Genomic DNA, 27,846 nt, shown 5'->3' on the forward strand with positions numbered 1-27,846 from the left:
CACAATGAGGCCACCGCCATCCAAGCGGAGATCGTCAGGCGCGCCGCCACGGTGGCAGCAACATGCCCAGCTACAGGTGCCACCTGCCTCTCTGCGCCATTCGTAGACGCCGGCACGACACGGCACGGCATGCCAGGGCACAGAGTCGCCCGGCCGGTCACGGTAGCACTGGCATCTTTTCCAAAACTGCGAGCAACTAGGGGCGCAGTTGTTGATCAAGCGCTCTTCTGCAGCTCGCTTGCGCGAGGACTTCATAACTCGCCTAGGATAGGATGCGCAGGCGGTGACGATGCACCAGCGGATTCAGGCGTTGTCCTTCGAGGACTTGGATCGCACCCGCGAGCCCAAACAAAGCAACCCCCATTTTGGTGTGGCGGGAGAGTTTCTGCGGCACAAGGCAATTCAGTGCCCACCGAGCTTCCCTGTTCATACCCCACCTCCACCCATATGCAGCTTGTATTCTCCGTGACCTTCACGGTTGACTGTGTAGCGCGGGGCTCTTCGACGTCGCCTGCGGGCGGGGTTATGCGGATGATGGATCGTTCGAGGGGTAAGTTATCGATGAGCGTGTTCACGGGGGACGATGCACGACCTCGGAGGCGGTACGAGCAAGTGAGAATGGAGTGGATGCTGAGACGATGTTAATAAAGAATGTGCCTAGAGAGAACGAGACGACATACCATGCCATGAGACCGACACAGCGGCATGCAGCGCTCGAGTGTTGTCTGGGCAAGCCATCTGATCCCGAACGCTTTCCACTGCATGCAGAAGACACAGTCTGATCGCTCTCCAACTATCAACCGGGGTCGTCAAGCTCAGCCTGTTCAGCGCAGTGACAAAATGTGTGTATGCCTCTGACCCTGAACATGATCAGGCCGCGTGGTGAGACGCGCCGACTTGCATTGTAAGTCTCATGATACGCGATGCCGTCATTGGGCGCGTTGAACGTCTGCAGTTGCTTTTGGAGGGCTCCTTCAGACTGCGGCAGAGTCCTGCTTGCCGAGGCAGCTCGTGGTTGGTATCGTATTCGCGATACGACGTCGGTTGGCGTGGGATGACTGTCGGGTGCATGGCTGGAGTCATTATGGCGTCTGAGTGGGTGGATAGGTCGCAAGCCCGCTCGAAGGCTGGTATGATGTCGGCGTTGCTCGGGGAATGATTAAGCTCTGATTGTTAGCAGATGGTTGGTGAGTTCGCACGTTAGTTGTTGTCACGTATCAGCAATACGATGGGCCTCTTCGGAGATGTGCGGGCAAGAGTCGGCATTATCAATTTTACGTCAATAATACCTGCACGACAAAGAGCAGCATGCTTCAGGTGCGACGACTTTGCGAATCTGATAATCGATCTGAGATGGATATCTTACATGATGGCGCGCGGCTACCTTGCGGCGGGAACGTCGGAGCTTCGGTGGGCCGATGCCCGATGGCACGTCACGTGCCAGCGGACTGGCATCCATGGATACGGACTCGATCTCGTCAGTCTGTACGAACCAGCCGCGACCTCAGCGACCCCTCTACAACCGCATCGTTGTGTGTCCGAGATTCTCCCAATCGCCGATGAAATGCCAATACTTAATGTCGGTATACACAACCCAGCCCTTGCCAAACTCGCCCAAGGCTTGGATTTTCTCGTCTGCCCAGTATCTCGGTTCCGGGAACATTGCCGGCCACAATTTGATCAGCCAGTCATGCCTCGGCAAGATCCACGAAGGGTATCTGCAGCGGCGGCCCAGCGCGCGGAGAAATCGTAATGGAATCCCTGGTTTAGTCTTGTCCATCCCTTTGATGTTCGAAATCTTGCCATAGTATCGGTCTACGCAGGCAGGCGGGATGCGCGACGGAGCGTACGGCTGCAGGTACATTCGCAAGGTCCAGGGGCATGCCTCCTGCAGTGCTGCAAGAGTAGTGTCTTGTGGCCCCGTTGTCCTACCCATGGCAGCGCTCCATGCTCTGGAGGCGTCGTTGGTCAACGCCTGCAGCAGAGTCCTCTTGCCGACACAGGTATCCGCCAACAGTGCTCTTGCGCTTTTATATGCCGGGTCTCGCGTAAGGACAGAGTGCAGCGTACCGCCTGCCTGCCCATAAAGGTCCGTTCTCAATCTGGGGTCCTCCCAATACGACTCGAAGCGCTCGAAAGCCTCTCGCATGAGCTCCCATACCCGCTGGCCTGTCTCTGCGTCTGGCAGTCCGCGTGCCTGCCACATCCGCGGGTTCCACGAGCGGTTCGCTTCTCTCCAATACTTGCGTACCTGCACCAGCGGAGGAACCCATCGGTCGTCAAGAGGCTCCGGCATACTCAGCAGAGTGTAGGCGTTCTTTGCGATAGGTGCTATCGCGGGCTGTGCAGCAGTCAAATAAGAGTAAAGACCCCAGCCGATGCAGCCGATGCAGCCGACGCCGCCGACCACTGCTGCTGCTGCTGCCACCTTCCGCCCGTGGCGTTTGACCACATTTCTTATCCGTCTTCCCAGCTTATGTCTGCGCCGCTCCTCCGAAGGCCTCGCGCCCGATACACTGCGTGTGGCTTCGTGAATATCTCGAGAGGGTAAGCTTGGCTCGCTTCTCGTGCGGCGGCGGTATTTGGAGGATGGCCGAGCAGCTGGAGCATCTGCGCGGTGTACGATGCTGTCCAAGCAGAAGCGCTCCACTGGAATGGAGAAGTCAGTACTCGTTCGATCCGAGATTAGACGTGGGTATGGAGCCAGACGCACCGTTGCTGAGCCTCATGAATCGTCGCGTTTCGCTCATCACCTTGCCAGCCTCATCTCGCGTGACAACTGTCACCCAGGCTCTACTCGACGTTCGATGCGCCATTTCAAAAGATTGCTCGATAGATGTCTTCCGACTCGATAAGTTCAGAAGCTCGCTCCTCACGCCAATGTAACAACGGTCGATGGTTGCCAAAGTTCGCGTAGGGTTGAGAGAGCAAACAAACCTCGGAATGTTACACAAAGAAAAGCTTTATGCCCACACCCCAGAAACCAAAGCTCTTTAATCTTCCTCCTTCCCTTTGTTCCATCACGTTTCGACCTTCCTCGTTCTCGGTTGCCCGAACGAGTGCAGCCGCTCCAATCAAGTACAGCCAACGCGTCGCGCGAGACATCGATCATGGACACAGGTCTACGTCCACGCGAGAGCCACATGTGAATAAAGACAACTACGACTCGGGAAGGCGGGCTAATAGGTACACAGGGCGAGGGGCAAGACGCCAAACTTTTCGCGACGTCGCTCGACCGGGTGGTGTAGCAGGGTCCTCATCTTCCTCGTCTGCCTCTTGGGCGTGGGCATTGCAGTCCTTGCACAGCCCATGTGGTCAATAGGCAAGCCGTCTTGTACTTGCCCTCTCATCGCATGCCCCGACGTATCTCTCCCTAGCGATCAATGCACCGATCCTGCAAGTTTCACAATGCTTAATATACGGAGCAGCCACATCCCGCCTCTGACAGTCAAGCTGTCCATTGAGCTACGCTCAGATGGCCCAGCGTTTGGTGCCAAAGCTATCGACAGACGTCTTGGCCTTATCAACTCCCGCGCTCTATCACTACACGACCTGACTCTTCACCACACCGCACAGTTTCATCGCCTCCAGACTACGATCATTACTGCTATGTCTGATACTTGCTCCAGGATTTGCCGCCCATACCGCTCATGGAAGTTCTGGAGGAACCACAACATGTCCACATTCCTATCGCCTGACGTGCATAACGCCCACCAAGACCAGGCCGTGTTGGATCATCTCCACAAGACCGTCCGCGACGCTGCACGGATCTACCACGACAATGTCGCCTCCAGTCTCGTTTCCGGTATTCACCCTCTCAACGATTCACTCGGCAATGCAATCTTCGAAGCGTACGAAGCTTGGACAAAACCACTGCCGTCGGAAGTGTGCCACGAGATCTTTGCAGCATCCTGTGATGCTACCGACTACTACAAAGAGAAACCTCAGATAACTTGGATGAATCAGTTATTTGTAGCTCTGAAGGGAGAGCAAGACGCACTGAGCATGTCGAAGCACGATCTAGATCATTACTTGGCGGCGGTCGACCCCCAGGCATGGACCACCACACTTCCGGCGCACACCAAAGATATGGATGTAGAGGACAAGAAGCAATGGATATGGAAGGTCGGCAAGCAAGTTCGTCAAGGCGTCAGTATCGGGTCTGCAGACATGAAGCCCCACTTCGATGATGCCAACGACGTTCTGCCATGAGGCCTGATTCACGTGCCCATGCGACCGACTTGAGACCCTTTCAAGTCTCCGGGACTAGTGTGTCCTCGGTTCTTGCTTGTCGAAGGATGGGTGTATGGCGGCATGTCACTTGCCATGGGCAAGGTCTGTCTCATGTGGTCGAACATTACTGTACGTATCTCGAACATGACACACAATGGAAGCTGTTGTCCGATATATCTCCTCATTGTCGGACACATGTCGCAGTCATCCAGCACCACGGTCTTCGACTCATTCATGCTTCCAGCATGTGACAAGGCCTTCGACGTGACGTGAACAAAGAACAGCAAACCCGCTAGAGCAAGCGCAAGCTCGACATATAACAAGGCTCAATGTCTTCCCACTTACACTTCGACGTTTCCCGATATTGGATAATCCCCACGTCTCCGAACATGGAAGCGTACATGGCATGGACGTCCGACAACTTACGACGAGAGATCAACAGGCGCAACCTGAAGCCTACACCAATGCCCTCCAAGAAGGTCGATCGAGCGATTCTTTTGGTCGCTCACGATGAGCGAAAAGCCCAGGTAGGGGCGAGTGGGTTGATTGGAGCGGAAGAGGAGGAGGAGGATCCGGACGATGATGACGATGAATTCCTCGATGCGAATGAAGATGCCGGGGCGGATCATAAGAGCGAGGACGAAGTGGGGGCGGCAACACACCCAGCTAAAGGCGGAGAAGTAAGCAATGACGACACGGAACAAGACGCTGCTCCAACGTCATCCCCGCACCCAAGTCATGGCAAAAAGCGCAAGCAACCACAAACAGGACCGGATGACCGCGGCACCAAACGTCAGCACTACAACAACCCGCCTACAGGTGCAATCCCCAAACCACCATCACCGTCTCCACCAAAATCACCACCGCCATCACCGTCTCCACCAGAATCATCACCGCCATCACCGTCACGCCAGCAGCAAGACGCCGTCATCGCGCTAGACCAAGAGAACATGACCGCTCGCGCCGAACGTGCCTTGCGCCCTGTTGACCGCTCTCTCACCAACCTCAACGCCTGGATAAACGATGTCGTCGGCTTAGGCAACCCTGCACCCGAGGACCCGACCCCAGGCCAGATTTTCAGTGAGGTGGCTGAAGATGTTGGACGCTGGGTGGGGCGGTGGAGTCGTGGGATGGATGCGAGAATAAGGCTGGTGGGTAGAGAAGTCGAGGACATGGCAGATCACCAGCATGAGGAATTTGAAGGAGATGGAGGGGCCGTCAATGGCAATGAGCTGTGAGGCTAAGCGAAAGACGGATGGATCTTCTTTAAGATATGGTATTTGTGAGTACCATGTTGCTATTGTTCATCGCTAATGTTCCGCGAGGGTACGTTGGCATACACGGTTGATGTCAAGTCCAGTTTTCGATCTTTCATATCATCTACTGCGCTGTTTAATACACGTGCCCGAAGTCGCATCCATCCTTTCAGCAATACATCGTTTCCCAAGCTATCCCAAACGCCCAGTTTCATGCCCTACCAGCAACCGCCCCTTCTCACTCGGACCCTCCCCATTCCCGTCTCTCCTACCACCATGGCAACATCAAGTGAAGATGAACTCGTCTTCAATGTTCTTCTCTTTGCCTTTCTCCCTCTTTCTCTGCTCACGCTTCTGATGCTTCGGCTCATCCGCCCCAGCCACGATCTCCAGCGCCTTCTCCAATACCTCAACTCGGAGCAGCAACTCACGTATATCCTCGGCATTCTGAAGACCGGATCGACGTACACTCTCGATTTGCGCAGCAAGAGTAGGATCATTAGGAAGAAGAGGAACTGGTGCCCCATCGAGAACCCGGAGTTCGGGCTGAATGTAGCGCGTACGGGGTGACTTTCGGGTAGGGATGGCGGCGGTACGTGGACGGGTTGGGGGCGAGATGCCGGCTCTTTCGGTTGATGGGATCGGATGCGACGACGATTCTCCCACCTCCGGGCTTCGTACTCGGCTCACAGTCTTGGTGGCTGGCTTCTTGGCGGCGGACTGCTTCCCGGGTTTTGTCGTAGGAGTTGGAGGTCGGGAGGACGAAGCAACTACTGGGATATCCTTTTTGCCATCATTCGAAGGCGGAGGGAAAGATTTCTGGAGTGCGTTGCTGATGGCTTGGTTTGTCGGCTTCTTGCCTTTGGTCGAGAAAGATGCGGTGGTGATGGGCTTCGCAAGCTTGGAAGGCGTGGTGGCAAGGGCTTCTCGGATCGCGTTCGGTTTAGCGGCATTAGCAGTATCATCGACAACAGCTTTGAGCCGGTCGGAGACGGTGCCATATCGGGATGGGGTTGGACTTGGGAACTGGACTCGTTTGCGCGATGAAGGCTGAGGTGGGGCCTCGTCTTCATCTCCAGAGTCAAGTACTACGGGGCGCTTGGATGCAAGGCGTCTAGTACTGACAGATTCATTGGGCTTGACGGTATCTTTCTCTGGCTTTGGTGTATAACGCTTCATGATTCCCTTCGGTTTTGGCGTATCCACGGCTTCGAAGGCTAGTTCATCGTCGCTGCTGGTGTCGCTGATGATGGAGGTACTTGTCGATGGTTTGCGTCTCCTTTGCTCGGTTGTCGCCTTGTTCTTATTGCCGGGAGAAGACGGCATGAAGCTGGATGAGCTTGATGCTGCGACGGGCTTCTTGGAACCTGATGGTGTTGGCTTTTTGGTCGGGGTCTTGTAGTCGTTCTTTTGGTCGACATGCTTTGCGCAACGGTTTGGGGTTGTGTCCATCGCCTTTGACGAGCCGATATCTTCCATGCCAGCAACCCGCGTTGCATGGTTACCGCATGGTGTTCCGTTCTTGCAAGTTCCACGGCAATGGTGGGTAGCCATGAGGGTCGCTCAGAGGAGGTGAACGTTGCAGTTCACTGGAGAGACGTCGAAACTTAGCTGGGCTGGAGCAGGCCTGTTTATATAGCATTTGGTAAGCAGTACAGAATGCGAACATATGCATGCGACGTCGCTCTTCAGGTGTGTGCACGAAGGGGTCACGAGGAGATAGATACGACAGGACTGTGTGCAACACCGACTTCTCATGGATACGCCTCACGTCATGCTCGCACTCATGCATCTTGGTCTGGACTTATTAAGGTGCAATGATGCAATGAAGTCTGTGCTAGGTCTACGGAAATTATCCGCAATGCATGAGCTACTCACGTGATATCAAGAACTTTTGGGGGCTGAATCGCATTTCGTCGTATGGCGAAAGGAATACTTGACGTTCTATACACTACTCGTAGCTATGATAAGGACTTGCTACAGCTATCGCTCAATCTATCACGTGTCGACAGTGCTCTCAAGGCTCAGCTCCCCCATCAAATTGTCGCTGTTCCACTCCCTCCCCGCTTGCAAATTCTCTATCGCTCTCTTCAACAATACCAGATCACTTCGCCCATGAAGCATGGATAGATACTTCCGCATACCCTCGAGACCTTTGAAAAGACGTGCAGAGTCTTCTTCGCGAACCTTCTCTGCTGCTGTCCGCACAGCGTTCTGAGCTTGTAACGTGAAGAGATCAGTAGCAAGGTCCAGCGCGGAAGAAAGATCTCGTCCAAGGGCGCCTGCACGAAGCACAGATGGAAGGGTATGCCCCAAAGCATCAACAGGGAGTGTGATCGACGTATCTTCCGCAGGGCAAATCGGGATATGATTCGAGAGGAGCCGGATATACTCGGCTTGCGACTCGACGAGTTCAAGATTCCAGTCGATGGCTATATCGATCCGCTTGGGCATGAACTGCAATCGCGTTTCTCTCAAGGCATTGCGGCGTCTTTCACAGTGAAGCTCATGTGCCAGGTGCCGTCGATCAGATTCGGCAAAGAGAGCGTCAGCTTCCGCCATTACCCCGGAGATTGCTTCCCACGGGCGAAGCCATGAGCCATCATCTTCACAGAACTGCTCCGCTGGCGCTACATCAACTAAGGAGATCCTGTTGCGACCACGTTGGACTGCTGCGTTGACCAGATACTTCGTGTTGACGGCCCGTTCGTGGGCTAGCTGGGCTTCTAGGTCTCCGATGATGTGAAGTTCAATCTGGCTCTCAACACGACGAGCATCTTCGATCTGGACGAGTAGAAAATCGATCTCTTCGACGCCACTTTGACTAGATTCGGGGCGGGTGAAAGCTACTTGCTGCCCGAGAAGCTCAAACCGCTCGAGCACAGCCATATGATGTTGTTCCATCATTCGGACAACTTCTGGTGAGAGAGACTGAGCACCAGTGGACTGAGCAAGCTGATCTTTTGGCGCATCCAAAGTCATAACATTCGATTCCTCAACAAGGCTGTCGCCCCTGGCCAACTGACTGTGAATCTGCTCCACCATTGTTAAGATCTTGTCGGATACCCCACTTCGAGCCAGTCCTGACGCTTGCTCAGTGACATCTTCCGAGGTTGGTATCCAATGAGTTTCGAGTCTCTCCACTGTCTTTTCGATCATGCTAAGGGTCTGGTAGAGCGTGCGTTCATCTGCCGGCGTATCTCCAAGAGCCGAACTAGGGTTTAGCTGGCTGTAGATACCCTGTATCATGGTCATCATGGTACTTGGATTGACCCCCAGACTAGATACGGTGGGCAGAGATCTGTCGTGGATGTCTTGCAGCTGTTGTGTCGAGGTTTCCTGGCCTTTCTGGACCAGCCTCAGTTCTTGTGCCAACATGGATGAATTGGACAAAATGCCAGCCTGAATTTGACTTCCTTGATGCTGAATGGTTGCCTCGACTCTTTGCAACTCACCCCGTAATCCTTTTAGGCGAGATCTTACATCCATGAACTGAACGTTCTGACGCTTCTGGTTCTTTCGTAACCGCGACTGGATATGGCCACTTGCCGCCTTGATCGAAGTGTTGAGTTTGTTGGTCTGCGCCATGCGTATATCCGATTGGTTCTGGGACTGGGTCGAGATGTGTGCATACAGACTGGTGAGATTCTGGTTAGCTGGCACGACCTGATCACGTAACCATGCACAGTTCTCTCGAACCTGCGTGCTGATCTGGGATTGGAAGTCGCGTATCTGGCCATGGATCTCGGTGGTTGCCGTTTCGACTTTAGTCTCCAATTTTGATGCAGCGCGCGTGACTGAGTCGTCTGTCTTTTGGAACAGCCAGCCACCGGTAGACTGAAGCTGGATCTGCAAATTACTGACATGGCGGTGAATGTCTTCGACGGCTTCCAAGCTGGTCATTCGACGTTTCTTTCTCGGTTCCACCTCGTGAGTGTCATGTCTTGCTCGTCGCAGGCCTACAGGTGATACCGTTGGCTCTCGGTTGATGACGTTGACACTTTCAGCTTCTTGCCAAATCGGGTGGCCAGTAACACTAACGTCGCATGACTGCATAGGGTCAGCTCTGTCGACTGACTGCGCCTTTGTTCGTCGAGTATTGTAGTCGTCAATTCCAATGGGAGGATCAGCATCGGATGTCTGTGAAGGCCTAGACAGCATCGAATCACAGTGTTCTTCGGTAATCGGATGGTCGGTCGACTTGGCGCTACCTTTCGGTGATCTGACCCGCTCCTCCATGGAAGACCAGGCAGACGAAGAACGGGCGAATTTTGGCTGCTTCGTAACGTGGGAAGGACCTGACGTCGCCTGGATCGGAATTGACTTCTTTTGCGCGTCTCTTCCATGCGGTAAGTCATCGTCTATTGTTGGAAACGCACCAGGAACGGGTAGAGATGCGGTGACCGACGAATGTGGACCCTTTTGGTTGACCATTTCTGGACATTCGGGGCATTTCGATCCTGCCCGCTCTGGGTTGATAGTGACAGTGGCGGACGATGGCTTGGTCACCGAACATTTCGAAGTGCTGGCTTGTGTGGGTGTGTTCCGCCTTTGGGTTATACGAGAGCTCGATTGGCGTTGTTCTTGCTGAGCAATCTTGTACGGATGAACTGTTTCGTTGGACCGCGCGTTGATCTCAGGAGCAGTAGCAATACATGATGTTGGCGTGCGAACAGAGGGGCGAAGTATACTCTTGGGCAGACATGACGATCCAGTCACTACGGTATGAATGTCTTCGAGAGCCGATCGTGTTTGGGGTGGTTGACGCTTGGTGTTTTCTTTGTCGTTATCATGCTGCCGAACTTTGATCCCTGATATAATCCGATGAAGTTCGGGCCACGGTCGAAGATCGTCCACAGTGTTCATGAGCTGGCGAATGTAGTTTGAGTCGGATTGATAGATCTGGTCCAGCGTTTGGTTCTGGTAGGGACCGAATGGGATAACGCAGTCCTTAGGACGTAATTGTCGTGTGCTCTCCATCGCTGGTCAGGAGAAGTGAACCTTGTACGCGAATGCGCAAAGCGCGTACATCTAGAAGATTTGTAGGACTTGAAAAGGGCTGTACAAACCTGCGTCATCCTCGCAGGAAACGAATGTATCTGATATGAGTCGAGGCCCAAGCGCGCTCTGTCTCACCACAGCACACAACCTTCACAGATGCACGCATATCGCCACGTGACTCGTCTTTCTTCCGTTGCGTGAACAGATCCATCGCAGCCGATATATGCGCAATGTCTCGGATTTGCTGCGCAGCGACGCAAAATTCCTGATCATCCGCTTCCTGTTGACGGTATGACAAAGATCATGGTTCGCAAGACGGTCCGGCAGACCTTGTCCCAGCTTTGATCACGCACCCCATCACAAACCTCGTCCACAAAAGCGTTTCCACGGATTCCAGGCCGCAGCGAAATCGGCTTTATGTCTTGCGCCAGCTGTTCCACGAGATGGCTCTTCAGGAGTTGCGTCCATGGAGTGCCTTCCTCCGTCGCCAAAGCCCGTCCAGCTCTTCTTGCATCCGGGGTTGCCCATCTTTGTGAAGCCTTCACCACCGTATCTCAACATCCTCTATCTGCTTCCATAATCATTGAATCCGCGAATGGTATTGCTGCCTCAATCATCCGGCGCTTTTCACGACTGCGATAGGCTACACACACACGACATCCACGATGACTGAATGCCCCCATGGAATAATGGAAGGAGTGGAAAAGAATTCGATAGGCTGCAACCCGCATACCTCGAACGACTTGGAAGCGGACCCGACTATGGGTCCACCCTTTGACATCATCACTCCAAAGGATACGGCCGAGATTCACAGCTTTATGAATGAACATGGGGTTCTGGACACCTTCTCGCAACTAGTGGAACTGGCTTCTGGCGGATCATCGTCCACGGGCGACCAGTCCTTCCTTTCCGATCTTGACAGAACTGGATACTCCACGAACGCGGATACAAGCATAGTCGGCTGTGGTGGCCCAATCATACCACCATTCGAACATTGCCAATCAGGAGACGACGTGCAAAACACGCTATCTATCGATCAACAAGTATACCCGAATGACCTCATGGAGCTAAATCTCAGCTCCACGGTCGACGACTTGAGCATGGCTATTTGCCGAAGAATGCCGTCTGTTAGCCCGGGTGTGGACGACCACGCCACGTCATTTCTACTCGACAATACCCCATGTGGTGTTAAAATCAGAGTTGAACAATTCTTCGAAATGTTCGCTGTGGATGTAAGTTCGCATCTCTTGCAGTGATTGATGCTCGCTGATCCACATAGGACGTACTCAATCTTAAACATCTCAACTCGAACGACGAGTGGGACCCGCACACGGTGCAGATCGTGACAGCCTTGATGCCATTTGTGCTTCCAACGTGCGACCAAGGACCAAAGCGAAAGCGTGGCAGCAATGATGACGTTACGTCCCGACCTTCGAAGAAGAGAGACAAGAAGTCAATTGAATGGTGGAGAAGGTGGTCGAGGCTGACGCGCGAAGACATCGCACTCGACTCCGAGCAAGTGACTGTCGTGAACATGGGTCTAGGCGTCCTGCGAGACACCGGCGCTCTGGGTAAGCGAAACAAAGGTACTACCTTTATGGACGTCTACGCCGCGCATGTGGGCAATATGCTCGCTACAGAGCGTGTTACTGCGCTGACCAGCGTCCAATATGTGGTATACGCCATCTTTTTCCACATAGCCTCTACGATGGACCCTGCCAACTGGGTAGCGAGGGGTAACGCTGGTCAAGTAAGAGGGAAGTTCTGTCCCTCTGCGGTACGACGCTTGTTCTCCCATTGTGGCGGTTATGTGCCTGGTGGTATGACGCCGGCTGTTTTCGAGGAGAAGTTACGCGGTTGGCAAGATCATGGGAGAAAGTACGAGTTCATCGGTGTGCACCTTGGCCTTGGAAGCATTGTGCATCTGGGATCGGTATTACACCACACGCAGCTCAAGACGATGACGAAGGGTGGCGAGCAAGCAGTCGATGGTATCAAATCGAGCGAGGTGGCCTTCCGTCATCTGCGAAAACTGGGATTACCGGAACTAGCGAAACATTCAGGTGCTGATGCGCTGATGCATGATCTCCTCTGGGAGATCTTTGGGAGCTTCCTCGACTTCCCGAAGCGAGTGGGTGATTCGCAGTTTCCCGCATTCGTCGAACACGCCCCAGCGCAGCTAAGTGCAAGCATCATCAGTGACAGCGGCAGCGATGATGGCCAATGTGATTGAGGGTCGGCGATCAAAGTGCGCGGAGAGAATTCTTGGGCGATGTTATAAGGGCATGAGGGGTATGTCTACGAGGGAGCGAAAAGACGGAGGGGCGAGAAGACCGTCGGCAGTATTGAAGTACTCAAAATACCAAGTCGTGGCACCGAGAAGCGAAGATATCTTTGCTCCCCAGGACCCTGAGGCATTGTTTCGGTACTGTGGAGAATGTTCTCGACGTCCTCGAAACGTCCACTTGTGTGTCCGAGCAAGCATCATAAACGCCAGCAAACTTCTCTTTGTTCACGACCCCATACTCATCGCCTGAAAGTCGCATTCTTCCCGGCCATACTTCCACCTCTTCTTTCAACTCCCCTGGAAAATAACAACTTTCGTCAATAAAAGAAGCCAACCAATAGGACTTAGCAGATATCTGTCTAGCATGTTGGAATCCGTACTTGAACACGTCGGGAGCAAGGCCGCCATAGGCTCGGCCGTAGCTATAGCCGGAGGTTGGTGGGCGTATACGTCATCTGGCCGTCTTCGGGGATTCCTACGGGCCCTCTTACGAACGAGCTACGCCAAAGTCGCAGTCATCGTGGTGATTGTTCTAGTCGTGTTATGCTGCTCGGCTGATCCAGTCTCGAACCGCACCACGTCGCCGTCTCAGCCACGCGCTCCTATGAATCTGCATGATCGGCATCCCCGGTACAGACCTTACTGGGTGCCAGAGAAGTATTCCGACGAACCTGACGAACCTGACAAAACCAATGCGACCAATGCAACCAATGCAACCAATGCAACCGTCAAACCCAACGAGCGCGACGATACTGAAAGGGCGTAAATTGCGTAAAAGTAGCTTCCAACAAAAAAGGCAAGATGCGAGAAGAGAGTTAACAAGATGCGCGCATGGTAGGAGGTTGCGCGATCTTACTCGGGCAATAAGGGCATAAATAGGAGAGAGGAAACCACTGAAGCTCGTATGTAGTATAGCAGGTAGCAAAAGTGCAGCTCAAAATCGTTTTTGCCCGGGTAATGTCGCGTATATTGCTGGAAAGAAGATATATGCGGAACGCAATCGTTGGCGAAGACTGGTTCCTGCTTCACACGTGAATAGCTGTGCTGTGAACACAATGAGCAGTAAGGCCTCTAGAGTCTCGGCATCTATCGCCATGTTTGTCATCATAGAGACAAGCCTGGGCTGCACGTGTCTGTATTGTAGCGTCATTCGTTGCCACCGTGGTCACGAAGATTGTCACAAACGAATTGCCATTTCTGCCGTACGGAGGGGACGTGGCGAGCTAGACGTTTTCTTTTCGACGGGCGATTCCGTACGCGATCATTGGGTATTTCGTTCGTGGTTTGAGGGATGTGTGTCGAGAGCAAATTTGGAGGAAGGCGAGCTCGACGCCACCTGTAAGCTGAAGCTGTCTGGTTCGGGGATAGCGCATGGGCTGCCCCTCGATATCACGTGTCCCCGGCGATTCTCGAGGTCCCGAGGTTTGTCCTCACCAACCTTAATACCACGCCCAACACCGCTCTCCGACCAGCCCCTTCCTAACGACAACATCACTGGCTTGAGTTCGCCATCAGCGATGACTCAAGTTCTTATGAAGTCTGCCATATTTGACGTGGCAGAGGAGAGCGTGGTGGTTGTCTACTTTCGATGAGTGTCGCGTTCATCCAGATCGGCAAACTCTACGCCGCGCAAGCCATTCCTCTTAGGGGCACCGCGACCCTCGGCAATAAGATTCACTCACTGCGCAATGAATGGTTTGAGAACATTACGGATTCGACGAAGATAAACTTTCTCAGTCTTCCGGAATGGCGCGCCCGAACGCCGTTGGTATCGCGATCCGCCTGCATGGACCAGTAGCTCCGCGGGAGACCTTGATGGCGCTACACCCGCGAATTGCAACGCCGTCTTGAGGTGCAGGCCGCGCCAATGACCGATGTCGCTGAAGAACACGATTCTTGCCAGCACTGCGCATTAAATTTAGGCACAATGTCAGTTGAACTGACGCTTATCGCTCAAATCAAACTTCATCGTTTCACAATACGAACATCGCGGCTTCCGAATACATGCGCCACTATCGAGCCTACCAGAAACTGACTACTACCTAAGAGGTTTTTCCAGCTGACTTTTCTACTGCCCGAATCTCACTCTCAGTCCCTGCCTATCCACGTCAAACCGTGTCTTCCACCGTAACCGCTACCATATTCTCCTACTCCAGGTGGCATCGGCGGCAAAGAGCCTCCCATGCCGAGCCAGCCTACCGAACCCTCTTGGAACCACATGAACTGCCTTGCCAACCTTTTTCCATACGCCCTCTTCTCCTCGTCCGTCATGGCATCCGCAGCGTCATGCAGTCGTCCGAACAACTCTTCGATATACGCTGCGCGAGCGACTTCCGACATACCAGACATCCCTTCGCTACGCTCTCGTACAAAGATGACACCGAATCTTGCCAGCTCACCGCGCAACCTGGTGATCCAAGTCTCACGGTCAGAGGGCTTCATGTCCGCTGGTATGGGCACGCCACGGAGGTACCAGTGAGGACAATTGAACGAGGCGCCATTACGGCCGAAGAAGTAGCCAAGAACGAGGACTAGGCCGAAGAGTAGGGTGTTTTGGATGCCAAGGTAGAGACCGACAGTAGTCGCCAGAAGACTGAACAAGCCAAAGAGAGTATTGGGGTGCATGAGCCACCACAGGCTATCGATAAGGCGGAGATAATCCATGGCTGAAGTCAAGTCTGAAGGGATGACCAAGGACGCGGGACGGAGGCTTCGACGTACAAGAGGCAGGATTCTGCAATCCGAGGTGTGAAATTCCGTTCAGAGATCGTTCGCAAGCTAGCAGGGTTGATGCCGTCCTAATTCAAGAGAAATAACGATGCTTTATGTTCTTGTAGGTCGTATAGAAAGCGTCCACGATGGAAGCAGTGGAGCTCTCGGACAGCGCTCACAGCAAAGAAAAATTTGCATCAGGCAAAATCGACGAGGCCGCGAGTCTTTCTGTTTCACATTTGCGTCGCAGCGAAGCAAATTTTCTAACGTCACGCGTGCCCCTTAGACGACGCTCCTGTTTTTATTCAGAGTGATAATATGTAATGCGGAACTACACGATACTTGAAGCGTTGTTTGACAGACCAAGCTCCTGCTTTCTATCAGCGTGACTATATATTCCCGGGTCGAGGCACCCACGTCGCACTAATCCAATATTCAATTCGTGATCATCAACTATACCACATCCATCACATTAGTCTGAAACAAAAATACCATCCCTTTCATTGCGCGCATCGCCTCCACCAAAGATATGGCATCATCAGGTTCCAAATCTTTCCAGGACCTCCAAAAGGATTTCCTGGAAAGCGAAGCCAGACGTCCCGCGAACGACACCCTTCATTATTACCGGCAACAAAACCAAGCCATCACCACACGCCTGAGCCAGGCTCTCGACAAGTTGAGCGAGTACGACGAGCGCACTAAGGAGGCTCAAGCCAAAGAGCTCGAGCTTATCGATGCCAACGGGCGCATCCAGTTGCTGGAAGAAAACTTCAAAGAGGTCATTCGTCACATCGATCCGATGGTCAAGTGGGAGTCGATGAATAAGGCTGTGCAAGACTTTGTAACTGGAGTTCTTCACGACAACCTGTCAGCCGACGAGGCACACGCAGCAGCGAGTCCTCGTGAGCCGGATCTGGGACGATTCGTCCGCGTCATGTTGACCAAGATTTCGGAATACGAGCATCTTCTTGAACAACAAAATGTCGAGATCGCGAACTTGAAGCTCCAACACGGTCGGGTCAGCCCCAGGACCACGGAAATCATCGAAACCAGGGACTACAAAGACGCCTTTGATCGAATGCACAACATGGGCTTTGTGATGCAGTCTGTATTTGAGTACGCCTACAAGGGCTTCCACCACCGAGAAAACGTCAGTCCCGAGGAAGAAAACTACATGAAATATCTCTGCACACTGTACGCGCGTATCGCACAGGTCATAGAGTTGGGCTGGAAAGACGACAAAAAGAGGAATCTGGGAGAACGCCCTTTGCGATCCGACTTCCACACTAACCATGTTGAGTTCAACGGGGAGGACGGTATGTATTTGACGACGGTGATCGAGGTAGCGCAGGAGGTAAAGGACGATGAAAGATGCGTGGACACTTGGAAGAACCCGCATGGGATCACCGCAGGTCTGGAGGAATTGATGAAGGTCGCGCAGCTGTAGGGCGACTTGAAGGGGGAGAAGACGAGGTCGTATGGATGATCGCGGGATTGAGTCGTTGGAGAGACCGTTCGTAGTTGATCTGGAAGCCGTAGTTGAATGAGAAGAGCACCCTTGCTACTCCCATGCTCCAACCGAAAGTTGCTTCAACGCAAGGTACCAGTTGTCCGCTTGCGTCTTGGAGCCTGCTGTTATGTAGACCCTGTGAATGGAGTCTTTAGCCGGCGATTTATGTCGTAAGGCCACAACCCAATCCGACTGCCATGAGACGAGCATGTCTTTTAACAATAGCTGTGAGGGTATTGTCTTCCCTCGTTCGTCGTCATCCTCCCCTCGCAAGACCAGTCGCTGGTGTGATGCGTCCAGTGAGGCGAGCACTTGAATCGATAGAGCGCGGTCGACGACCGGTGACTTCGAAGCATACAAGCGATGATGAGATGGCGATGCCGATAGTATCGGAAGAAGAGTCTTTGGGTCGGTATGACGTTCCATCAGGTCAACTGGGCGCGGCAACTCTGCGCAGGCCTGCCAGATTATCGATTGACTGCGAGCTATAGGTAGCCAGTCTGGTGGATCGTCTAATATCTGCCTGTGCGAAGAGGGTTTCAGTGTGATGGTAGGATCGATTGCTTGAACAGCTAATGGTGGTATGGCTTCCTTCAAGTGCTTTAGAAATCCAGCGGTTGTTTGCGCGGTCATAATCACAACACGATGGCAGCAACAAGTGGGTGGTATGCAGATTTTATATGAAGTGTGAAGTGTGAACTGTGTAGATAGCTCAACACTAGGCAGATGGCGGAAAGAAGCGTGACCAGTGTCGCCCTTCAACGTTGGGATGGTTTTGAGGCGGCGGAGGTAGCTGTGCGGTGTGAGCACGCTAAGCCGGTAGTGGCTAGACACCTGCAGGGACCAATACCGGCTGTGAGCGTCACGACACGTAACAAAGGCCCTCTAAATTGGATGCAAGACCAGCTACTTACAACGAGGAAACAGCTATTAAAGCGCTCTCGTTCCTGACCGTGATTATGGCATTTCCATGTGCTTTTCGACATGGCCCTCTCCCGAGCCGACGCGTTCAGAGTTGCCAGGAGGGCCACGCAGCTCACGTGTGACGCGATTGAAGATGAGCTCTGTCGACGCGACGTGCTTGGAAAAGATTTGCAAGATCAGTTGGAGGGTCTCGAAAGACGTAAAAAAGAGTTGGAACGTAGGGTTGAAGAGAGCAATGCACATATCATGAGACTGGAAGAGGACAACCGACAGCTAGGGCATGAGCTCGGCGAATTACCTATCCAACTCGACGCAGCCAGAAAAGACGCCACTACCGAGATGAACGAGTCTTTGAAGAAAGCCCGCCAGGCACTCTTCCGTCACGTCAATCCGGTGCTGCTTTACTGCCGCGTGCGGCCCAAATTGCCCGCCCAAGGAGTCGCCAGCAAAGCACCGCCGCAGCCCATCGCGAAATGGACGTGGAACGACTTCTCTATCATCAACGGAACCGGCGAAGCCTACACCTTCTGGCGTGTCTTTGGTCCCCATTGCCCTACTGCCAACGTCTTCGATGAACTCGAACCGATGATCCAGACCGCTTTACACGGACAGCACATCATGCTCATCACTTATGGCGAAACGCAATCTGGCAAAACCCACACTACCATAGAGCCCAATGCAGCTGATCCCTCACTCCTCGATCGCTTTGCTATTCTCGCTTTCCCTCAATTCCAGATCCATGTCTCTTTCGTGGAGGTGTGCTGCAACACGCCCCATGATCTACTGAAACGTGAGGAAGGCAAGCTTGTCGTAGGAAACAGCGAGTCCTCGCGGGCCGATATATTTCTGTATTCCAGCACGGGCCTCTACTTCCGCTACCAAGGAAAAGGCGGCGGGTACATGACACCCACGGTGTGCGACTCCTCCGAAGAACTCAAGAAGCTACGAAGTGAATCTATCCGGCGCCGCGCCAAACACCATGACAAACCTACGTCTTCTCGTGGTCCTTCCTGGCTCGAGCTTCGGGTACACGATCGCAACGACGGCACGCTTAGGGGCATCCTTACCATCGTCGACCTCATGGGCGCGGAAGACTCTGCCAACCAGCTAGGTAAACACAAGAAAGAAGCAGAGACAGGCCGAACGGTCAACTACAAGGTGTCAGAGTATCTGAAGAGTCTGCGCGACCAGCATCGAGTTGCCCGACCTTCCACACTACCCGACCGTACCCCCACACGCAGAAGCAACGCTCATCGTGAGCATCCTGACAACTTCATGCGTATTCTGATCCCCAGTTTCGAGGGTCAAATACTCGACTCGCCAGACCTGCCGCGCGTAGCTGTTCTGGCGCATATATACGAAGCTGCAGAACATGAGAAGCAAAACCAGACCACCATGGACGTGATGGAGGAATGGCGGACCAACCTGTTGGATGAAAAAAGGAGAGGTGGGACGCATGAAGCATGCAACGAATGTGAGGCAAAGGATAGAGAGAATGCGCTTCTGAAGCAACAGATTCATGAGTCGGATGTGGAGAGAGAATCTTGCAGCGAGCTGGAGGATGTGCCGCGCGATGTGAAGGAAGAGAAGTCTTTGAGGGAACGCTTCGCCGAGCAGGCGAAGTAGAATCGAGTTCATCGCCGCCTTTCCCGCTTGTATGACAAAATGAGACCCGTCGTCGTGGCCATACTCCTTTGTAGCCGTCTGGTGTTGTAGTACTTTGGAAGTTCTCGACAGGAGGACAGTCCTCGGATCATGTGATTCGATCGATGCCGATGATTCACTCGCTCAATGTGCACTAACAAGTCCAAATATCCAACATCAAACTTTTTATGCTTGATAACTTCTTTTGTATGTAAACAGTGATGAGAGCCCGGCAAGCACAGTGGAGAAGGGCGGTACCTACAAAAGCTAACGTACTGCTTCCAGCCAGAACTCAAGACAACATCTCTCGAATACACACAACCAACTTGATCGTACCAAGGACCAGGAAAGCACGATGAACCAAACAAACTATACATCCCTATGGAGCCAGGTGCTCTACGACACTCACGAGCAGGGCAGGCAGTTCGCATTACTCATTGACATTCTTCTTTTGGTCAACATGCTATGTTGTACTTCACACCACACATCACGAACCCTGTCTTACTTCAGGATATCCCTACATGAATATCTCATACAAACTGCTAGAGGCCTGAATGACTGGATCAATAAAAAGACAGGACTAGACAAACCAGCGGAGGGTTATAAGAAATACTCGGGGATCGAAGGGTTGGCGCTGGACATCTGCAAGGGTGTGGAAGTTCTGGCGCACATGAGCAATTTTTGTTTTGTTGTTGCCGGTATTGCCTTGGGGCTTGGCATCGACGTCGACCGCGGTACTGTACGCATGTGCATAGTGTGTAGCTGCATGGCTATTATGGTCTACGCAATGGTCGAAGCATCCGTGTTGCGTCGTCTCAATCTCCCGGAAGAGATACGCATTGAAGGAAGTAGGATCGAGCGCTCCATGCTTTTGCCAGCGCTTCGGCTGGACGAGCATTCAACCCGTTCACAGGATGATACCTCTTCCACCACGATCTCCAAATCACAAGCCGAGACGAAAGGGAAGACGGAAGCGCAATGGATACCTGTAGAAGCGGAATTCGGCACAGCTTGGGGTGGACGTCCTAGAGGATCGCAATGATTCAGAACCGGGCGTTACGTCAAGGAAAGTGCTGAAGTTTCTCTGATGCCCGTGTAGCTGATCATGGGTCAGAGCGATGACGGAGAAATCGCGTAGTAGATCTACGCTATCTTACTCATCGGCAGCTCTTCTTGACCTGTTACCCAGTTTGTCCGCTGTTGAGGCCATACACGACGGTTGCCGTTCCGAATTTCCGGAAGGGTGTTATACCGCACAACTTACATTCACGTAGCATTCTCAATTAGTATAGCATCAAATCAAATTACCTACTGCAATAGCTTTCCTTGATCGTAATCGTATGCCGTGTGAATCCTGGTCGTAATTGATCCGTCAGATATTGACGACCTCGGGATGTTGAAGGTTTGTTCAGCTTTCTTGGGTTCATTCATGTGCGCCGCACCATGCCCATGGTGGTGATAAGAATTTCGCAGTCGGCATTAACAGGTATGCCAGTGAATTTCCAGGCAGCAATGTGCTGGAACAATGTGGGCCGTGGTCGCTTTCTTCGTCGCAGTAACTGGCGCGCGCAAGTCGCGTAAATGTCTTGGCACGATCAGTCGAGCTTGTGCAACCTGAACCCCACCCTTCGCTCCCACCACGGTCGCATTGTGCAATCTCTACTGTCACAACTCTTTCGAAAACACTCACGATGCCCCCAAAGAAGAACGCTGGGCTTCAACGGCACACTGCCGACATTGATGTCACCGCCGTCCCGGCGCGAAGGCAGCGCGGGCGACCACGAAAGATCATGGAGGATGCGCCCATAGCTTCGCCCAGCTCTCATCTACCCAAGCGACGTGGGCGTCCGCCCAAAGTCATGTCAGTCGAGCAATCGCCTGCTGCAGTCCCTGCAGTCCCGGAGAAGCGTGATCGATCCCAGGAGAAGGCCCAAGACGACTCGTCAATTATCTTGTTAGGCTACTCCAGGCCACCGAATCCGCAGATGCAACCGGCAGAGAGCGCCCCAGAGAAACAAAGTAGAGGTTTACCAGTCATTCCAGCCCCCGCGGTTCCCAAGAAGCGAGGCCGACCGCCGAAAGTTGCGCCAGAATCGGAAACTTCACCAGCTGATTCGACTCCCCTGATACCGCGAAAACAAGGTCGTCCGCGGAAAGCCATCGCCGAGAAGGAAGCCGCTGCTCCAGCCATTGCAATCGCGACGATACCAAAGAAGCGCGGCCGCCCTCCGAATGTCGCCAAGGCTGAAGCATTTGGAATTACTGCGGCCGTCCCAGTATCCACGGGCGCAAAGAAGAGAGGCCGGCCTCAGAAGCTCGTCCCGGCAGGTGAGCAACTTCCGCCAGTTGCGCTAGCTCGGAAGCGCGGGCGGCCGCCCAAGGTACCGATGCAAACTGAGCAGCCGGTCGATCCGATACAGAATTTAGATCCGGTGGCAGGGGAGCCTACTGATAAGGGTGCAGTGTCTTCCATGATCATTGCTGATCCATTCTCTGACAACGAGGATGGGCAGCCTGCGAAGCGCAGAAGAATGCATCATAGGCAGAGACCAGGCGTTGTCGAGCCTGTTCCCGAAGACGAGCGGCCAAGCTGGGGTACCAGATTCGTTGATGAACTCGGAGAGCATGCTAAGATAAGCGATCAGCGCGGTTCGCCGTCACGGAAGGAGACCGATACGGGAGGTGATGAGGTGCAGGCGGATGTCGAGGTCGATGAAGATCTCGTAATGGGCGAAGATCAAGTCGTGAATATTCCCGGGGGCATTCGTGCGGAGTTTGAGGACAGCGAGGACGAGACGTATCATACTCCAAAGTCGAGTGGAGTGAACCCTCGGCACTACCATGAAGACTCCGTCGTCAGCTTCTTCGATCCGGACGTTGTAAATGATGGAAGCTCACAGGCCGTGATTTATGAGGATGTTGATATGGGCGCCATCGATGTTGCCGAGCAGGACGTCGATGGGATGCGACTCGCAGAAGAAGCGGGGAAGTTGTCGCAAGAAGAGGTCGTTAACCCGAGAGGCGCCCGTCGCGACCATTGGCCAAACAAAATCGAATGCGAGAAGCGTCCCATTTCCACCCCGCAAAGATCCCGCGGATTTCCAGAGACTCAAGAAGAACAGATATCGCCCAGAAACATCCACCAGCTTGCGGAGGTCAGCCAAACTGTGCCAGATACAGCGCGAACAGCGCAAACCGCCACGACCAGCGTCCAAGCAATTTCAATGCCCCCAGAAACCTTGCTAAACGACATCGACCGCCAGACTGCCTTTTTGTCAGTCCCAACGGCACCACTCCATCCAGTATACTTAAGATCTCCGCAGTACCTCCAGATCGCCGTACCAGACATTGATGCCGCAGCTCATCGGGGGACGCTGATCGGGCCTTTGGTTGTTCAGCACGAAGAGTCTCGATATCGCATTACAGTGCATGTAGTGCGAGAGAAGAGACCTGATATCGCGTAGTCGTGGCATGGTAGAAGGGGCGCTTGTGGTTCAGAGAGGGGGACAATGGTGCGAGTGAATGTGACGAGCTAGTTGCGGGACTGGCGTTGAGGGTTTCGGGTCGCGGAGGAGGTGTGGATCCTTAGTATAGAAGACAAAGTCGAAAGGGTTGGGGAAAGGTCAATCGGGATATCGTATTCGGCCGCTGGAAGTGGTATATCGTCTGTCGTACGCTCTTCGTTTAGAATAGAGAGACCTATCAAACACGAGATAATGGGTGCGTCCAATGTCCTCTCTTATTGCCTATGTGAAGGATGAAGTGACAGTGAGTGAAGAGAACTCGTCTTTGGGTACCTTTAGAGAGGAGCGAGATATCCTGAAAACCGGAGGTTTCCACCAAAGAACTCCTGCACTCACTCGCCATTGCGCCGAAGTATGAGACAGAAGACCATGGTATCAGAAGAGGAACATCCAGCCAGCGGCGGTATCCCGCGACCAGATACATTCCGGCGTGCCAACTCCTGTCTCCACGTTGCACCTCGCCGCCATGTGCCTACACACTCCAATCTCGATGCGCCTCAGTATCAGAGCAACGGCATGATGCTCGGCGTATCGATCGCGCGTTGTCGGTCGCGTTCGTGGTCCTCCGCCGTGGGCTCGAGCTGCGCTGCGCGCAAGTATTGGAAGAGAGTGCTGATAAGGACTGTCAGCATAGCTTGACTGACAATGCGCGAGAACTTACTCACAGAAATGGTGGAACCTCGAACATTGCTGGCATCCTACGAGCCAAGGACGCATGCTGAAGTCTGAACAGCGGGAGGTGCACGCGCCCAAGGATGGTGTATTGTGCGGCTGTCTCCACTTGTGCCAACACCACCAGATCATGCAACGTCTGGATCCTGCGCGACTTGGGTTTATCACTCCCAGATCTTCCATCTCGTCGCACCCGTGGTGTGTTACTAGCACATCTCCTTGCTGGATGCACGCCTCTTCATCGGCGCATCTCCATGTCCAAGTCAACAAGTGTCTTGTGCCATCCAAAAGCTCTTGCGCCCCTCATCGTATGACTTCGCTCGCGATTCCAAACAGTCCGACAACTTCGAACATGCTGCCTCTCGTGTTCCACCACCAGCTGCAATCGAAGAAGTATACACCGGGGCATTGCGGCCGAAAGCCGATGTTGACGCGGTAACGTTGCGTTATAGCTTCGGCTCATGCGTGCGTTCATGCGGTAACCCAATGCGTATGAGGGGTATGGGACTCCCGCAAGGTGTATCGGTGTGTATCGCTCGCGCGGAGCTTTGTTGCGAAGGGGCCGGAGGGCATGGCGTCGGGTCTTGACAGTGTTATTGCGACAGGCTCGTGGTGGACGGGGATGCTCTCATCGAGTCACAGCATGCGGTATCGCGAGTGGTCTCCGAGTGAGTGAGGATGTTGTATGAGGGGTGCTGGGTTCGACGATGCGAAGGATGCCTCGAATGGGGGCTTGCATGCTGTCATTCCCAACATCGCTTGTGGTGGCTACTGACCCGTCATGCGGATTGCGGACGTCATGTAGACTTTGACCGGGCAAGACGTAAGGTGTTTGGAAAAGAAGGCCAGTTCTGTTGTGTCAAGGAAGACTCGTTGGCGTGGCTGGAGTAGTTGACGATGACGATGATGCCGTCTGAGGGACGCTAGATCTGGGGATCCTTGGCGCGGGAGCTGTCATGTCCGTTGACGCCGGTGATGACAGCGAACGCCATGCAGATATCACCCGGGCGGAATTGGTGTACATCATACATTAGAGATTGTAGATTGTCTTGAAGCCACTCTAGATGCTGTGGTATCTCGTCGCAGATCGCCCTGATGTTTCCCCAATATGGTGTCTTCAGGCAGTGGGAGAAGGAGGGAATTGAGACGTAACAGCAATGTCGGATATCGGATGTGAAAACTTGCATGATAATATGAACGAGCGTCAGATTTGGGTTAGTCGGAAGCATCAAGAAGAAAAGCCATTTGGTTGTGGTAGTGCGTATGCTCATGCCCTAGTAAGCATGACCGCGCATCTGATGTTTATTCCCAACTTAGCCGTTCTACACACAGCAGCCTTCCTCCGCACACGATCTAATCTAGCCACTTGACTTAACCTAATCTCTAGTTCTTCCTGTACTTGTGTGTCCATGCCCACGTTTATGCGAAATACCGGTTGGGTGGAATGCCCGACGATCGTTTTACACCAGGAGCTGCCGCCCGTGACGGCCCTCTCCTACATCCGGTCGTATCACATCCGCGTTCCGTTGTATATAAGAATGTGTTCTTCGTCGCAGCCTCATCGTTTATATCATTGGGGCTGTTGGCCATATACGTGGACAGAGAGTACGTGTACGGAAGCGTTCGGTGAATATCGCGCGGTATCGACTGCGTTTGAGTGGGGAGGAGAAGACCGCAGGATCTATATGGCCACTTCTATTGCGCATTAGCTCGTGGAATGGTAAGAGGGGATGAAAGGAGTGTACCGGCCACTTGGCCCCACATCATCGCCTCCCCGTTGAGAATCTCGGCTTCACCATGGCTCGCTTGGGTGACATGTCGCGGTTGTAGTATTGGTGGACAGACGTGCTCAGGACTAGCTGATGTGAATGGGACGATGAAGTGGAGTTGTTCTGCGTTCGTGTATGTATGACGCCAATACCGCGTGTGGATGTGACGATTCACCCTCAAGATGGGATATCGGATGCAGTTGTCGCGATTACCCGCGTGGCGCAAGTCTGGTAGGAGGCCTACTGTGCGTTCGACGACTGAGAGAAGGGGTCGAGTTGGGAATGTGAGTTGCACAGCGCCTCCTCATTTCCCCTTTCCCAATGTCATCCAGAGCGAGGTACGCCACCGGCATAACCTGGTCTAGTGAAGAAGTCGCGCTTGAGGTGGGTCGCGGCGTTGAATTATGTATCTTCAGCCGGTGTCAATGTCGTGGGAGATCAGGTTGTTCGGTGTTGATTTTACATCTGCTCCTAGGCAGGATCGATTGGAAGAGGCGTATTGGAGCAACGAAGGCATCTGAGTGGGCGGGACCTTCGTCTTTTTGTCGTGGTGGTGGATCTTCACTGGCCTGATTTGCCGGGGTCAAGACGATGGAGTCAGCCGTATCGATGGCTACCGAAGATGGCAATAGAGGATGGTACCGCGCGCGTCTGCAATGGCTGCTGGGGGAGTGGAGTGATAGAGAGATACTATGGTGTATTGGTGGAGGGACAGAACACAGCGGCGTTGTTATCGCCGGGCGGGTGGGCCATCTTAACTCCGGGCGCCCTCACCATCAGCCTGCGCTGGCTCGGTACGCGATCCACGACCTCACGCGAATTCAGCTGCGCATCGCTTTTGTGGTGTCGCAATAGCTGAGCTGGCATCGCAATGGAGTTGCCATCACGTGCAGCCATGATTTCCAAGACGCCGCCCAGAATGCGGCACCGGGAGGTGAGGCCCGCGATGTGCTGTGCGACCTTCCGTATTGGCCGTATAGTTTCGTTAAGGGTCGCCCTTTGACAGCAGACACGCAGACTCTCAACCACGCCGCTGTGGAGCCCCGACGCTCTCCATGCACGCCACGACTGCACATTCCTGATATTCAGACTCCTGCACTCTGCGCATATGTGCTGCTTCGGTCGCAAGCGCTCTGCGACTACCAAAGACAGACCACGGTACCAAACATGCGCTTCGTCGGCCTTCTTCCGGACTGACAGCTTCAGGACCGCGTCGTCCACCGCAGACTGCAATGTACGCCTCGATACCCCGAAATCAGGCCAGCCCAATCCCTCCTTCTCGACCGAATCACACCTCACCGACACGCCGGAGCAAATCATAGAGCGGGTGGGTGGCCGACTCGTCATCCCATACCCCGAACAGGACGGCTGGCACGAAGGACTGGATTGGCGCGACAAACAAGACACCGAAGATATGGTGACGCCCGACTACCAGAGAGACCTGGGGGCGGACTGGGACAAGGAGTATGAGGCCCTGGCGGGATACAGAGAGCCGGAGCGGCAGCCATCAGGCGGCAAGAAGACGGCGCCGACGGACAGCCTTGCGACGCTCAACCCGCCCGGACGCGCTGAAGGGAGCCAAACGGTGCGGCTAGGGGCAACAGTGAGATCTCTTGTCCCCTCTTGATCTGGCATCCAAGTTGACCATCTCTTTCCAGCCAGCGCACCAGCTCGCGCCCTCCGCCTTCGGCGCATCGACCGCACACTTTAGTCATGACTCGAGCATGACCACATCAACACCAGCTCAACACAGAACGGGCTGAGGTATGATACGCAGAGGGGGAGGACGTGGCGCGGCATACGCTCGATCAGGGCATCTGCTCGATGCGAATTTTTTCGCGTAGAGTACTGCAGTAGAGGGGCGGCGGATCTATAGACGTGGCAGCAATAATGCAAAGTTTAGAGGGATCAAGGCAGTAATGGGCTCACGGATATATCTCGGGGCTATCGAAATCTGTTCTTCACGCGGCGCTTCGTTACCACAACGGGCTACAGTGCAATGCAGAGCATCCTGAATAGGTACGCGGACCGGTCCGAGGTTGCGGGACTCCTCTCGCTCGCGCAGGCTGCAGTAGTGTAACTGGTGGCATCTTGTGTTGCTCGTCGTCCAATCCTCGCTCGTGATGTCAGCATTTTGGGTGGGTGCGGCCACGCTAGATCCATCATCCACGTGGCTTCCAAGGTTGGATCTTCAAGCCTCACGTCATCACCCAACTACACCTCACCACAGCTTTGTTGAGTCTCCTGTCTTCTGCGTATCGTACCACACTCAATATCACAGCACACGTCTGTAACTCGGGTAGCTAGCCTTTTA

At 53.7% G+C, this 27,846-nt stretch overlaps 9 protein-coding genes across 9 annotated transcripts; 6 read left to right on the forward strand and 3 right to left on the reverse strand.

The window, feature by feature from the left end:
• Nucleotides 1-3,408: 3,408 nt before the first annotated feature.
• J4E92_010368 (uncharacterized protein) lies at nucleotides 3,409-4,212 on the forward strand (the record flags this gene model as incomplete). The annotated part of the gene is made up of 1 exon (XM_051501706.1): nucleotides 3,409-4,212. One exon carries the CDS (start codon nucleotides 3,409-3,411, stop codon nucleotides 4,210-4,212), a length of 804 nt encoding a protein of 267 aa, XP_051348055.1.
• A 410-nt stretch (nucleotides 4,213-4,622) lies between these two features.
• J4E92_010369 (uncharacterized protein) lies at nucleotides 4,623-5,471 on the forward strand (the record flags this gene model as incomplete). Its single annotated transcript, XM_051501707.1, has 1 exon — nucleotides 4,623-5,471. The coding sequence occupies one exon, from the start codon at nucleotides 4,623-4,625 to the stop codon at nucleotides 5,469-5,471; it is 849 nt and encodes a 282-aa protein (XP_051348056.1).
• Nucleotides 5,472-5,774: 303 nt separating this feature from the next.
• J4E92_010370 (uncharacterized protein) lies at nucleotides 5,775-6,941 on the reverse strand (the record flags this gene model as incomplete). The annotated part of the gene is made up of 1 exon (XM_051501708.1): nucleotides 5,775-6,941. The coding sequence occupies one exon, from the start codon at nucleotides 6,939-6,941 to the stop codon at nucleotides 5,775-5,777; it is 1,167 nt and encodes a 388-aa protein (XP_051348057.1).
• A 546-nt stretch (nucleotides 6,942-7,487) lies between these two features.
• Nucleotides 7,488-10,469, reverse strand: J4E92_010371 (uncharacterized protein; the record flags this gene model as incomplete). Its single annotated transcript, XM_051501709.1, has 1 exon — nucleotides 7,488-10,469. The coding sequence occupies one exon, from the start codon at nucleotides 10,467-10,469 to the stop codon at nucleotides 7,488-7,490; it is 2,982 nt and encodes a 993-aa protein (XP_051348058.1).
• Nucleotides 10,470-11,179: 710 nt separating this feature from the next.
• On the forward strand, nucleotides 11,180-12,723 carry J4E92_010372 (uncharacterized protein; the record flags this gene model as incomplete). The annotated part of the gene is made up of 2 exons (XM_051501710.1): nucleotides 11,180-11,722; nucleotides 11,770-12,723. The coding sequence occupies 2 exons, from the start codon at nucleotides 11,180-11,182 to the stop codon at nucleotides 12,721-12,723; spliced, it is 1,497 nt and encodes a 498-aa protein (XP_051348059.1).
• Nucleotides 12,724-14,865: 2,142 nt separating this feature from the next.
• Nucleotides 14,866-15,441, reverse strand: J4E92_010373 (uncharacterized protein; the record flags this gene model as incomplete). Its single annotated transcript, XM_051501711.1, has 1 exon — nucleotides 14,866-15,441. The coding sequence occupies one exon, from the start codon at nucleotides 15,439-15,441 to the stop codon at nucleotides 14,866-14,868; it is 576 nt and encodes a 191-aa protein (XP_051348060.1).
• Nucleotides 15,442-16,018: 577 nt separating this feature from the next.
• On the forward strand, nucleotides 16,019-16,936 carry J4E92_010374 (uncharacterized protein; the record flags this gene model as incomplete). The annotated part of the gene is made up of 1 exon (XM_051501712.1): nucleotides 16,019-16,936. The coding sequence occupies one exon, from the start codon at nucleotides 16,019-16,021 to the stop codon at nucleotides 16,934-16,936; it is 918 nt and encodes a 305-aa protein (XP_051348061.1).
• Nucleotides 16,937-18,056: 1,120 nt separating this feature from the next.
• On the forward strand, nucleotides 18,057-19,549 carry J4E92_010375 (uncharacterized protein; the record flags this gene model as incomplete). The annotated part of the gene is made up of 2 exons (XM_051501713.1): nucleotides 18,057-18,065; nucleotides 18,104-19,549. 2 exons carry the CDS (start codon nucleotides 18,057-18,059, stop codon nucleotides 19,547-19,549), a joined length of 1,455 nt encoding a protein of 484 aa, XP_051348062.1.
• Nucleotides 19,550-21,258: 1,709 nt separating this feature from the next.
• J4E92_010376 (uncharacterized protein) lies at nucleotides 21,259-23,031 on the forward strand (the record flags this gene model as incomplete). Its single annotated transcript, XM_051501714.1, has 1 exon — nucleotides 21,259-23,031. The coding sequence occupies one exon, from the start codon at nucleotides 21,259-21,261 to the stop codon at nucleotides 23,029-23,031; it is 1,773 nt and encodes a 590-aa protein (XP_051348063.1).
• Between the last annotated feature and the right edge of the window lie 4,815 nt (nucleotides 23,032-27,846).

Source organism: Alternaria infectoria, assembly GCF_024043175.1.
Source record: "Alternaria infectoria strain BMP 0036 chromosome Unknown scaffold_35, whole genome shotgun sequence".
Taxonomy (NCBI): domain Eukaryota; kingdom Fungi; phylum Ascomycota; class Dothideomycetes; order Pleosporales; family Pleosporaceae; genus Alternaria; species Alternaria infectoria.